Source organism: Lithobates pipiens, unplaced genomic scaffold (assembly GCF_037356315.1).
Source record: "Lithobates pipiens isolate NorthernLeopardFrog02 unplaced genomic scaffold, aLitPip1_a1.2 Scaffold_18, whole genome shotgun sequence".
NCBI lineage: Eukaryota > Metazoa > Chordata > Amphibia > Anura > Ranidae > Lithobates > Lithobates pipiens.
This window is the reverse complement of record NW_027507758.1, coordinates 372,963,238-372,977,405: the sequence shown is the minus strand read 5'-3', so window position 1 is coordinate 372,977,405 and position 14,168 is coordinate 372,963,238. Positions and strand designations below refer to the sequence as shown.

Here is a 14,168-nt window from a genome sequence, read left to right as displayed (position 1 = left end):
TAATGGACATCTATATAGCTTGATGTTTTCATGGGTAACCTCCAATCTTCCGGAGCAGATAAAACCATAGATAAGCTGTGAGTATAGATGACCGCACCATGAGCTGAGACCAAGCGGGGGGAGGTCAGCAGTCCCGGGTGCTGAGGTGGTAAACCCCAAGAGCTAATTGGTGGAAGGCTGGCAGGGAAAGGGCATTCCTGGGGAGCAGTGACTCATAAGACCTAGATATCCCGTGTCCTCCCATGTAGTCTAACTGGTGCATAATGGCCATTGAAATCACGCTCGACAGGCCCCTTTTTTCTTCAATTAATGTGAGTCTTGGGGCTTCTACTCCAGGAATTTCTCCATGGAATAAGACCTCTTCCTAAAGTTGGGTCTAGACCAGTATTTCACTTTTAGCACTATCAAGGGTCTAGTTTCATCCCCTTCTATCCTGTTTCAGAGACCGTTGACCTGTTCTACCTTGAGAACTTTTCACAGGGGGTCTCCCATGTAGCTTCTCTGACGTGGAACCTAATTTTGGTTCTGTCTGCACCCTTTTAACCCAATGGCATCATTCCGTTCTCTACTCAAACACGGTGGGGTTTATCTTGTAGCTGCCACCTCTGTAAGGTGAGTGTCTGAGCTGGCAGCTTTATCCTTTATAAGGCCCCATTTTGGTTTTGCCTAGGCACAGGGTGATATTGAGACCCAGGACTTCCTCCTTGCCTAAGGTAATACCTGCTCTTCACCTCAACCAAGACGTTATTCCCCCTGGCTTTCTGGCAAGCTCCAGTTCTGGTTCCAGTTCACCCAAAATAAATTTCTCTAGGTCGTTTAGATGTGGTTTTTGGCTGTGGTGTGGTTTGAGCTGAGTGTCTCAGCCACTTCTTTTTTCCAGTAAGACTGTGTCCTTTTTTTTTTTCATCCCGGATGGACATTGAAAAGGGCGCTCTGGCCTCTCATACGTCCATTTCTGTGTGTCTCAGGCAGACCATTGTTCAAGCTTAGGCTCAAGGTAGAGTGTTTTATTAGCCATTTTCTTTTTCCCCATCTGATGCCAGCTTTGATTTTAAGGATTTAGGGGAGTTCTTTGAGTCCCATTTTTTTTTTTTTGTTTTTTTTTTTTCTGGGGCCTGTTATGTTTTACTGCTTTTGGACATCCTGAAAGTTAGTGTCGAGTCTTCCACAGTAGATTGGAAAGAAAAAAATGGGATTGCTATACTCGCTGTAAAATCATTTTCTTGGGGTTCTTTCTATTTAATGCTTTGCTACCAAGCTAAGGCATGCTTTTGGTACAAGGGGTTAATTTGCCAGCATTCAATCCTCCTGTGGGTGATACCATTTCCTACAGAAGGTTAAAGACTTTCTTTATCCCTCAGATGGACACCCAGAATGTATTTTTACATTAAGTACAAAATTTTGATACTTTTTTAATGAAAAATTCAAAACTGTAAATACTATACATATGTTGTATATAAAAAAATTTTTTTACTGTATATTATATTTTGTCCATTTTAACTAATTTCATGTGTTTATCTGTTTAAATAGATTTGCATCAAGGGTAAAATTCATATATTTAAATACCTGAACATAGAAGCTTGCAAAAATGCTTCGGATCTACCAGAGTTTGACAGAAGACCTCTAGGATTCAGTTCATGGTTCGTAAAAAGAAATTAATACATATTTTTATAGAATCTAATATTAGTAACTGGGAAATATATAAATTATAGCTGCATTTTGATGATACATCAGCTCATATCTATATAAATAAAACCTTTTTGCTTTTTTCTTTCTCTGCTTTTGCAATTCCTACATTCAGCCTGTGTCTGCTATGTAACTGCAGGTCAAACAATAAAGGCATCTGGTTTATGTGCCTGTTTGTCTTAAAGTCCAATTCTGGGAAATCCTAAAAATTCTTCTGTGCAGTGGGGTTGTGCCCACACTGCAAGGTTTAACCACATGTTTATTCTAGGGGTGAGTATAAGCACTTTTAATTACCTGATCCTTCACTGCCGTTTTGGCTCCGGTGTGGACTGTCACTCGGTGTCAACATGCTTAATGCATGGAACCCAAATTGGTGTTTATCACATAAGGACCTCAGACCACTGGAGCATAGGGGAGAAGATGCTTTGGAAACTGGTCTAGCTAGGAGGATCAGGTTTTTCTTTTCTATCAGAAATAGATACTCAAAGTATACAGTGCCTTGCGAAAGTATTCAGCTCCCTTGAACTTTTCAACCTTTTTCCACATTTCAGGCTTCAAACATAAAGATATACAATTTTTATATTTTGTGAAGAATCACCAACAAGTGGGTCACAATTGTGAAGTGGAACGAAATCTATTGGATTTTTGAAACTTTTTTAACTAATAAAAAAATGAAAAGTGGGGCGTGCAAAATTATTCGGCCCCCTTGCGTTAATACTTTGTAGAGCCACCTTTTGCTGCGATTACAGCTGCAAGTCGCTTGGGGTATGTCTCTATCAGTTTTGCACATCGAGAGACTGAAATTCTTGCCCATTCATCCTTGCAAAACAGCTCGAGCTCAGTGAGGTTGGATGAGAGTGTTTGTGAACAGCAGTTTTCAGCTCTTTCCACAGATTCTCCATTGGATTCAGGTCTGGACTTTGACTTGGCCATTCTAACACCTGGATACGTTTATTTGTGAACCATTCCTTTGTAGATTTTGCTGTATGTTTGGGATCATTGTCTTGTTGGAAGATAAATCTCCGTCCCAGTTTCAGGTCTTTTGCAAACTCCAACAGGTTTTCATCCAGAATGGTCCTGTATTTGGCTGCATCCATCTTCCCCTCAATTTTAACCATCTTCCCTGTCCCTGCTGAAGAAAAGCAGGCCCAAACCATGATGCTGCCACCACCATGTTTGACAGTGGGGATTGTGTGTTGAGGGTGATGAGCTGTGTTGCTTTTACGCCAAACATATCGTTTTGCATTGTGGGCAGAAAGTTCGATTTTGGTTTCATCTGACCAGAGCACCTTCTTCCACATGTTTGGTGTGTTTCCCAGGTGGCTTGTGGCAAACTTTAGACGAGACTTTTTATGGATATCTTTGAGAAGTTGCTTTCTTCTTGCCACTCTTCCATAAAGGCCAGATTTGTGCAGTGTACGACTGATTGTTGTCCTATGGACAGACTCTCCCACCTCAGCTGTAGTTCTCTGCAGTTCATCCAGAGTGATCATGGGCCTCTTGGCTGCATCTCTGATCAGTCTTCTCCTTGTCTGAGCTGAAATTTTAGAGGGACGGCCAGGTCTTGGTAGATTTGCAGTGGTCTGATACTCCTTCCATTTCAAAATGATCGCTTGCACAGTGCTCCTTGGAATGTTTAAAGCTTGGGAAATCTTTTTGTAATCCAAATCCGGCTTTAAACTTCTCCACAACAGTATTACGGACCTGCCTGGTGTGTTCCTTGGTCTTCATGATGCTCTCTGCACTTTCAACAGAACCCTGAGATTATCACAGAGCAGGTGCATTTTATACAGAGACTTGATTACACACAGGTGGATTCTATTTATCACCATCAGTCATTTAGGACAACATTGGATCATTCAGAGATCCTCGCTGAACTTCTGGAGTGAGTTTGCTGCACTGAAAGTAAAGGGGCCGAATAATTTTGCACGCACCACTTTTGAGTTTTTTATTTGCTAAAAAAGTTTAAAATATCCAATAGATTTCGTTCCACTTCACAATTGTGTCCTACTTGTTGGTGATTCTTCACAAAAAATAAAATTTTTATATCTTTATGTTTGAAGCCTGAAATGTGGCAAAAGGTTGAAAAGTTCAAGGGGGCCGAATACTTTCGCAAGGCACTGTACCTGCAACCTCACATTTTATTTTATAATACTACCCAAGATGCCAGCTTTTCTTAAATTTTAAAAACCCTACAAAGGGTTTGGAGTAATTGTGTCACTAGACTCCATCAATTTGAAGTGTGTTCCTGATCTTTTATGCCAAAATGAAATCCTTAATTTAACATCTTCCATAATCCAACCAGTGCCCACCCCCCCCCCCCCCCCCTCATCAAATGGTACAGTTAGTACAGTGCATACCACTGCAGAGAACAGTGAGCAAATCCGTCATAAACCTCCTGTGTCTCATGCACATCCAGATTGTGTTCCAAGCCTCACTGATAAGTGCACATTCTGGTGTTTATTCCACCCATCCTGTGTACTGGGATCTCTTCTATGTCTGCTATCCTCCCCAGCTCTTTTGCCCTCACCTCAGGGTTACCACTATCCTTGCAAAAAAAAAAAGACCATGCTTTAAATATAAAAACCTCTACTCGCACGTTTTGCAGTATCAATTGCATTTCTAGGGGCGGCCCCTCCACTGGCGTTCTGTCTGAGCCCAGCACTCAATACAGGCTTCCAATGGGTACGGTTTCCTTCAACTATACTAAAATATGTTTGTATGAAACGTAATCTTCCACCTAAAATATAAATATGTATATTATTCAAAAGTTGTGTTTATTCTGACTCGTTTCATTTTTAAACATAATAGTGATGAGAAGCAGTTGCTATTAAAAACTATATTAAAAATGGCACATTTGCTCAGTTTAAACATTGATATGTTTTACTGTGAGTAAAATATGGGTTTGAGATTTTGCTAATCCTTGCATTCTGTTTTTATGTAGATTTTACACAGCGTCCCAAAATTTTTGCATTTTTGTATTCTTCCAGAGGCAAATCTGCTTGCTCTTAAAATTCATGCTTGGGACTTGAGTTCAAAGAGGCATCCCTCTGTGACTTTCTCCTTGCGAGTTATGAGTGTCATGGTAGCCTCCTTTTTTGAGGGGGTTTCATTCACCCAATTTAATTTGAGACCTCCAACACAACCTATTTTTGGCCTTGAAGAAGCAGGCTCCTTCTTTCGACCTACCCCCATGCTCCTGTCCAACCAAGTGCAGAATTTCCTAGCTTGGTGGATCTCCGACCCCACTTAAATCATTCCTTTCATAAGACTGGAAAGATGACAATTTCTTTATCGTACATCATGGGACACAGAGCCACAGTAATAACTGTATGGGTTATATGGCACCTTCAGGTGATGGACACTGGCACACAGGAAGTTCAATTCCCCATATAACCCCTCCCCTTACCAGGAGTACCTCAGTTTTTTAAGCAGTGTCTTAGGTGTTGGTCACGAGTAAAGATGTTCTGTGCTGAGCTTACTGGAATATTCCTTGCTGGGGCAAGCAATGCAACTGGATCCATTCAAAGTGTCTTTTCCAGACCAAATTGAATGGTACCTGGGCCTCGTGTCAGAAGAAACAAGGTTTTGCCTGTAACGCTTCTCTTTTTAGAGAGCTTGAACCCAGGATCCAGTGTTTATTTTTTTCAGCCATATTCCTGGCGGGGTGCTTTTACAGGCCAGGGCTGTGTATCCCTCCAGTCCCTGAAGGTTTTTTAACGACTCCTGGCTAGTTTTCCTTTCCGCGGTGAAAAACTGTTAGGGGAGGATTTGGACAAATATATCCGTAAATATCAAGTGGGAAAACTACCCCTTTCCCAGTTAAGAAAGAGTAAACGTCCCTCATTTAAACTGGCTCTTTCTCCAGTGCCAGACGCATCAGCCTCCAGGCAGTCGCGACGGCCTCCACAGCCAGGTTCAAGAGGTAAACGTCAGGGTCAACCCCAGGGACAAAACTCCTGGGGGAGAAAACCCACAAGACAGAATGCTAAAGCTTCTTTAAAATCTTGGTATGCAGAAATGGTAAAGATGGAGGTAGGGGCCAGCTTTCAGTTATTTATTATAGAGTCTGGAAGGCATACGTTTCCTGGTGTAAATCCAGGGGTTGGCATCCTAGGAAGTATGTCATAGGTAGAATTCTTACCTTTCTGCAAATGGGGCTAGAGATGGACAAGGGGACAAAAAGGAAGTGCCACCTAAGTGCAATAAGTTAAGTAGGTTTTATTAGCACTCTATGCATGCCTTTAACCACTTGGGTACCGCGCTATTGCAAAATGACGGCAATAGCGCGGACCCACATTTCCGGGACTACGTCTATTGACGTAGTCCCGGTTACGAGCGGCCTGCGCGCCCCCTGAGGGGCGCGCGCGGCGCGCTCTGTGATCGGCGAGTCCGTGAGACTCGCCTGATCACCGATCCGTGTAAGGGGTCGATCCCGACCCCTTATCACGTGATCAGCTGTCAGCCAATGACAGCTGATCATGTGATAAAACGGAGCCGGTAATCGGCTAGTATTCCTCCTCGCGCTGACAGCGCGAGGAGAAAAAAAAAAAGCCGATCGCCGGCGGCCGTGTTCGGGACATCAGTCCCGATCACGGCCAGCAATTTAAACGGACACCTGCCCCCTGCCAGTGCCCACCTGCCACCCGCAGTGCCATCCTGAAATAAAGTAAGTGCCCCCCTGTCAGTGCCACCCAGCAGTGCCCATAGTGCCCACAGTGCCACCCAGCAGTGCCCACAGTGCCACCCACAGTGCCACCCACAGTGCCACCCAAAATCTGCCTCAAAGGTGCTGCACCCCAGTGCCGCCCATCAGTGCCCAGCAGTGCCGCCCATCAGTGCCGAGCAGTGCCGCCCATCAGTGCCGAGCAGTGCCACCTATCAGAGCCACCTATCAGAGCCACCTATCAGAGCCACCTATCAGTGCCACCTATCAGTGCCCATCAGTCCCATCTATCTGTGGTACCTATCAGTGCCCATCCGTGCCACCCATCCGTGCCACTTATCCGTGCCACCCATCCGTGCCATCTTATCTGTGCCCATCTTTGCCCATCAGTGCCGCCTTATCTGTGCCCATCGGTGCCGCCTTATCTGTGCCTATTAGTGCCGCCTTAACTATGCCTATCAGTGCCCACCAGTGCAGCCTATCAGTGCCCACCAATGCAGCCCATCAGTGCCCACCAATGCAGCCCATCAGTGCCCACCAATGCAGCCCATCAGTGCCCACCAATGCAGCCCATCAGTGCCGCCTAATCAGCGCACTTCAATGAAGGAGAAAAATGACCCGTTTGCAAAATTTTATAACAAACTATTAAAACATGATTTTTTTTTTTTTTTTGCATCTTTTTTTGTTTGTTTAGCAAAAAATAAAACTCCGAGCTGTAACTAAATACCACCAAAAGAAAGCTCTATTTGTGGGAAAAAAATGATAAAAATGTTATTTGGGTACAGTGTTGTATGCCCGCGCAATTGTCATTCAAAGTGCATCAGCGCTGAAAGCTGAAAATTGGTCTGGGACTGAGGGGGGTTTAAGTGCCCAGTAAGCAAGTGGTTAAAAAGGCATGCATAGAGAAATTGTATGCAATATGCTCCACATGTATCCCTAAAGCTCATTCCGATCAAACTCACCCTCTGTTACGGAAAATTCATAGTATTGCAGTTAAATCTTTAAAAAATATTTGGATTTATTGGGTAGTGTTTTGGGCATTTGTGTTTGACATGTTTTATGTCTGTGTTTTAGCCATGATGATGTATACCCCAGTCGCTCCTATGGTGCCTTGGACTCTGGCTTTAACAGTGTAGACAGTGGAGACAAACGGTGGTCTGGAAATGAGGTAAGATTTTTCTGCATTGTTGGATTTCATGACTCTTCTTCTTTACTACATTAATACAAAGGGTATTATACATAATATAGAAGGTGTGCCAGTAAAGCAGCAGTTACCTGCCTTTAAATAAATATTTGTATACACTTCCTGCTGTTTGTTAAAAAAAACAAAAAAAAACTGTTTTGCTTTTTAACACGCAAGCTTTATGTAGTAATTCCACTTTATAAACTAATTATTAATCATTTTCTTTTTCAAGTCTATTGATATGATTTGATATATTCCACACCACAATAAATTGTGTCTGCATTTGTCGTAATCTTAAAGATGTTTACATGTTTCAGTGAATTTTTGTGTCGCAAACTCTGGTTCCCCATACATAGGGGGTGATTTTCTCAAACTGAATACTGCAAAATCTGGTGCAGTCATGCATGGTAGTCAATCGACTTCTAATTTCAGCTTGTTTTAATTAGGACCAGCCATACACGTGTCCGATTGCAAACTATTTTTCATGATAAAATCGCACCATTGAATAATCGTCCGATTTTTGACCATTAGTGGGGCTGCATTAAAGGCTGATTTTCATGCAGTGCAGCCATCAAATTTCACTGTTCTGGCATATTGGAAATTTTTTGAAAAATTAACTAATTTCTAATCATTGATAGAATTGTGTGAAAAATATAATTGAAAAAGAAATGCGTATGACCTGTGACCTGGAAAGAAAAGAACATTCCCGGCCATGGATTTTCTTTTTCATAACATCATGAGGTAAAGTTGAAGGCTTGGTTTTTCTAAATCAATGGTGGCATCATCAGATTGCAAAATACACAAATTTGTGATCTACAAAACTAAGCACATTACAACTCTCCAGTTCTTTGCAGTAATAGTTTAATATATATATATATATATATATATATATATATATATATATATATATATATATATATATATATATATATTAATGTGTGTGTGTATATATATATATATATATATATATATATATATATCTCTATCTATCTGGGGGACAAGTAGGTGGTGCAAAGCTCCCTGGGATAAGCAGTCTTCAGTCATCTTCCAGGACGGCACACCTGAGATGACGGGTCTCACCTGACGGTTACATAGTTGGTCAGGTTGAAAAAAGATGCCAGTCCATCCAGTTCAACCTTAAAGGAACAGGAAACAATCGACAACACATTTTGGAAGGCCCCACCCTTCCCTCTCTCCCTCAGTTATTGATGGTTTTGCTGCCACTCTGTGGGAAACACAGTTTATTTCTTTGATTTTAGAGACCAAGGTCTCCACTCCCTCCCCAGGTTATCAGAACCAGAGCAGCCAGTGGTGACTGCGTCGTCTGATAGGGCTCTGGTGAGGGGGAGGGTTTCCCTCTTGCTTCCTAAGGGAGCACTCAGGAGTAGTACAGGAAGAGCCCCACTGAGAAACTGGTGGCACTAAGACATGGTGAGGGTGTCTATAACCCCCAGGACCTTATATCCCACTCTCTCCCCTCCTACCTGACAGTGGTGGATGGTAAGGAGGGGCCGTCTAGTACCCCCACTTGCGGGGGGGTCCGGAAAGTTCACTACAGGATGTCCCAGCTCAGCTGGACCTAGTGAGGCCGGGTCGCCGCTAGACCGTGCCGGCGTCTTCCAGCCGTTACTGCGCATGTCCGAATGTCGAAGAGCTGCACGCGAGATGTAATTCTCGGAGCAAACATTCGCTATAAAGGCGGTAAAGGAGCAGGGGTCCGTGAACTTGCAGAGCAGGAGGGCATTGTGTCTGTTCCCGCAAGTCAGGTGGCCCTAGGGTTCTATTCCCACTTTTATGGTTCAGAAACCATCAGGCAAGTTTCGGCTGATTATAAATGTAAGAAAGCTGAACCGGTACTTGGTATACAAAAAGTTCCAGATGGAGAGTATCTATACAGTCAGGAAACCCCTCCAGAGAGGAGTCTTCATGATCACATTAAATCTAAAAGATGCTTATTTGCATGTTCCCATTGCCCAGGAACATCAAAAGTACCTGCGATTTGCAGTACGGACAGAGCAGGGTATGCAGCACTGGCAGTTCAGGGAGCTCCCCTTCGGCCTAGCGGCCAGCCCGAGAATCTTTACCACGGTTCTCGCCAAGGTGGTATCCTTCCTGCACCTCCAGGGGATAGCATTGATCCCATACTTATCCCCTACGATATGCTGATTTACAGCCCAGCCCTAGAGCAGCTCTAGGTATATCAAGACAGTATTGTCCACTCTGGATTCCCTGGCTTGGATGGTCAGCCGGGAGATGTCCTCCCTGGACCCCTCGCAGTCTAAGGTATACTTGGGGTACCAGATACTCTGTGGCCCATAGAGTTTTCCTTCCAGAGAAAATCTGTGTCAGCTCTCCTCGAGACCGGAGTGGACTCGTTAAGGAACATTATGAGAGTGCTGTGGCTTATGACTTCTTGCATCCCAGCTGTCCCCTGGGCCCAGCTCCACTCCCGGGGGCTCCAAGGATTCCCTCTCTCCTCTTAGGACCGGAGAAGAAAATCCCTGGATATGATAGTTCGTCTCATAGGGGAGGTAAGAAACTCCCTAGATTGGTCGCTCAATCCGACCAACTTATCTGGAGGTCGGACATGGACACAACAAAATTCGATAAGCATAACAATGGGCCCAAGTGCCTGCTGGGCTGGGGAGCTCACTTGGCAGATCACTACGCCCAGGGTCCCTGGGACTGGAGACAGAGCAGGGCTTCCTCCAATTTCAGGGAGCTTCTGGCAGTCGGAAAGGCATTAAGATTTTTTCCAGGTCAGAACCAGGTCAGAGGGAGGGAACTACAAATCTTCTCGGACAATGCGGTAGCGGTGGGCTACCTGAATCACCAAGGAGGGACAAGGTCAGGCAGGTTAATGACACTGACACTGACTCAGGAGATCCTGGGAGAAGCAGAGAAGAATATTCTTTCTGTCTCAGCAGTCCATATAAAAGGGTCCCTCAATCTTCAGGTAGACTTCCTCAGAAGACAGCCCATTCATCAGGGAGAGTGAGAGCTAAACAAGGAAGTTTTTTTTTCTCTGGTAAGCCATGACTTTGGCAAATCAGAGATAGATTTGTTTGCTAGAAGAACACCAAGGTTCTGATCTGATCTCTCTCACCAGGGAACAGGGTTCCTGGGGGGTGGATGCCTTAGCCCAGAACTGTGATTTCGGTCTGGCGTACGCATTTCCTCCCCTAGTGCTTATTCCCCGGGTGTTACAGAAGCTGTCCCAGTCACACGGATGCCTCATTCTGATTGTACCCTGGTGGCCGAAGCAGGCTTGGTTTCCCACTCCCAGGAGGTGGTCAATCGCTCCTCCGTTGCATCTCCCAGTCCGACATGATCTCCTATGCCAGGACCCAGTCGTTCTTCCAGACTCAGGGTTTCTTTCCCTGATGGCCTGGTTTTTGAGAGGGAGATCCTCAGGAGTAGAAGGTAATTGATACACTTTTGCTTAGTAGAAAAACAGTCACTAGACAAATCTATGCAAAAGTGTGGAAGTTGGGCTCAGTCTAGGAAGGCACTCTCCAAACAGTCCCAACAGTCCTAGATTTTCTTCAAAATTGGGTGGACCAGGGTTTAAGGGTTTGCACCCTCAGAGTTCAGGTCGGTGTTCTTTGACAGTAGACTAGCCCAGAACCCCCTTATAAAAAGGTTTTTGATGGCCAGGGAAAGGTTGACCCCAGTAAGGACTATTGGTTTTCCACCGTGGGATTTGTCCCTGGTACTGGATGCCCTAACAAAAGGGTCTTTAGAGCTGGTGGCTCAAATTTCATTTAACTTTCTTTCCCTTAAGATGGCCTTCCGTCTGGCCATCACCACAGCCAGAAGCATTGGCCACCTACAAGCTCTGACTATTAAAGAGCCCTTTTTGTTGCTCCTGGAGGATAGGGTAATCCTCAGACAGGACCCATTATATTTACCTAAAGTGACCTTGGGCTTTCACAGGTCACAGGAGATTGTTCTTCCATCATTTTGTCAGAACCCCAAGAATAAGGAATAAAGATTTCACTTATTGGATGTTAGACGTTGTGAGAGAGTTTAGGAGATCAAACCATCTACTAATTACTTTTTGTGGCCAGGCTTCAAAGTCAACGATAGCCAGGTGGATCAAATGGCTTACAAGCACTCAGGTAGACCTGTCCCAGCTCTCCTTAAAGCTCACTCAACCAGATCTCTGGCAACCTAGGCAGAGAGGGCAGGTACTTCGATTGATCAAATCTGCAAGGGAGCAACATGGACAAGCCATAATACTTTCCTGAGGCACTACTAGTGGAACTGTTGTCCCCTCAGGACTTGGCATTCGGCAGGAAGGTTCTGCAGGTGGTGGTCCCACCCTAAGATAGGCCTGAAATTCTTGTTCATCATCTCAGGTGTGCCGTCCTGGAAGATGACTGGAGAAAATTACCAATTACACTTACCGATAACGGGTTTTCTGGGAAATCTTCCAGGATGGCAGGCCTACTTCCCTACCCTTAATTGTTGGTGACGTTTCAATTCTTAACAGAATGTACCCTCTGGCACCGGTTTAGGTGTGTACCTTGTCATAACTGAGGGACAGAGGGAAGGGTGGGGCCTTTTAAACTCTGTTTTTGATTGTTTCCTGTCAGGTGAGACCCGTCATCTCGGGTGTGCCATCCTGGAAGACTTTGCAGAAAACCTGTTACTGTTAAGTGTAACTGGTAATTTTCAGGCACAGATACTAAATCCAGTGAGGTAGTGACAAACAGTGCATTGTTTATTGATGATATATACAGTACAAGTCTATATACAGGTGCTGTACAAACAGAACAAAAATAGTCAAACAAAATCCTAGCCGTGTCTCGGCACGAACTATACAATATATACAGGCCCTAACTACTAGGCTGAGCAAGCCTACAGCTTGTTAGCTTCCACAGATACAGCGTAACAGCTTTTTACCAACATTTTTCTCTCACAGGCTAGTGTTCAGAACAGGAATAGAACCTAAAACTTCCATTAGGGACAGCCAGGGATTTTTTTTTTTTTTTTTTTTTTAACTTTTTGTTTTGGCTATGGAAAACGGTAAGTGAAGGAAAATCTCCAATGGGGCAAAAATGGCAAAATGACAGGGATAACCATAATCCCTTACTTTATCCAAAATGAAAAAGAAAGTCTTCCTTTAGTTTTAATCCATTTAACCGTTAAAATGCTTTACAAGCTGTATTTGTATCCTGACTTTAGACAAACTGCTATTCATAAATTCTCTTCAAAACAGCCTACAGATGAATTCACAGACCTTCCTCTAAGGACATCTGACTCAAGTAAAGACCAACGGTTACGGAGAGATCACATCCAGGAATCAAGGGGCAACCCTGTCATTGCAAATGGTGGTGGTAGGTTCTGGGATGTGGCAGGGTCATCTTCTTGCTTCCTAATTTCTTGGTCCTGTGCAGTTATACTGACCTCTTTCTTTACAGTGGAGCATGATCTGGATCAGATTGACTACATCGATAGCTATGCAACAGAAGAGGAAGATGAGGATGTAAGGCAGTCCAAAGGCGATAGTCTAAGTTCACAATTTATGGCATATATAGAAGAGCGACGGGCAACACATGAGGTAAGGAAGAATTTGATTTCAAGCTGCAATATTTTTTATTTTAGTTAATTTCTTTTTTTTTACATTATACTACACAGCTTTTGACCCCACATATCAGTACCTTCCTCTATTTGGTTTGTGAGGGGGAAAAAAATGCATTATACTGAGGTGTTAGAAGTCGACATGCTATACTAATGCAAGTATTTGAGTTTACTTTTCATAACTAATTCCAGATATAATCATGTGCTGTTTATATGCTTTGACTATTTTGCAGAACTCACCTTTGAAACAAAACTCAACAAAGGAATTTCAGAGGCCAGAAGATGGCAGGAGACATTTATACCAAAGCAGGTTGGTTACCTTTTTGGCATGTACACCATATTTAAGCATACAAACTAAATATGACTCCCTCTATTGACTCGTGTAAAAACAGGGTTCCTCAAAAAGTGAGACTTTAGAGGACCATGAATACTCAAAAGAATAGAAATTTTATATAACAAGTATAAATTTATTACAGAGAGTAAATAATGATACAAAAAATTAACAATAAAACACATGATGTATATATCTATAAGTACCTTTAATGTGAGGTGAATCAAAATGTCATGTGGGGGTAGATTGCACAGTATCTTCAAATTAAAAAAAAAACGAATTGTAACACTGCTTGTCCAGGATATTATTGATCTGTTTTTTTTGTAGCCAACGCATTTCACAGGCTGATTCACTTCGTCAGGGCTTCAGATCTTTTTAAATGCTGTAATAATTTACAAGAAAAAAAATCACAAATGAGACGATCAATATTTGACAGCAAATCACATTGTGTTATGTCCAGTCTCAAAAACACACAAATAATAATTTGAAAAATTCTAGCTATTGTGAGAATTCACGAGAGGGTGCGTATCATATATAATTCATTAGTTAACCTTAATTGTTGGGCATCAAAAAAAATAAAAAGTAAAGTAAATTTATTTGTTAAAAAGTTACAAAAATGTGTGTACATTACACACAGGTGTGTACATACACATGCACACACCTGTATAATATTGCATGGTATTTGCTGATAAATAGTCTGGTTGGCCCATGGGGAA

The 14,168-nt window shown here is 43.1% G+C and overlaps 1 protein-coding gene across 11 annotated transcripts in view; it reads left to right on the top strand.

Moving 5' to 3' along the window:
* LRCH3 (leucine rich repeats and calponin homology domain containing 3) overlaps positions 1–14,168 on the top strand; it is a 151,216-nt gene that overhangs the window by 81,550 nt on the left and 55,498 nt on the right. For all 11 annotated transcript variants that reach the window (XM_077487690.1, XM_077487686.1, XM_077487687.1 and 8 more), the window contains exons 6-10: positions 1,531–1,640; positions 7,427–7,520; positions 12,760–12,877; positions 12,962–13,101; positions 13,355–13,431. In XM_077487690.1, the coding sequence (XP_077343816.1) occupies positions 1,531–1,640; positions 7,427–7,520; positions 12,760–12,877; positions 12,962–13,101; positions 13,355–13,431 (539 nt within the window). The remainder of the gene's footprint in view (positions 1–1,530; positions 1,641–7,426; positions 7,521–12,759; positions 12,878–12,961; positions 13,102–13,354; positions 13,432–14,168) is intronic.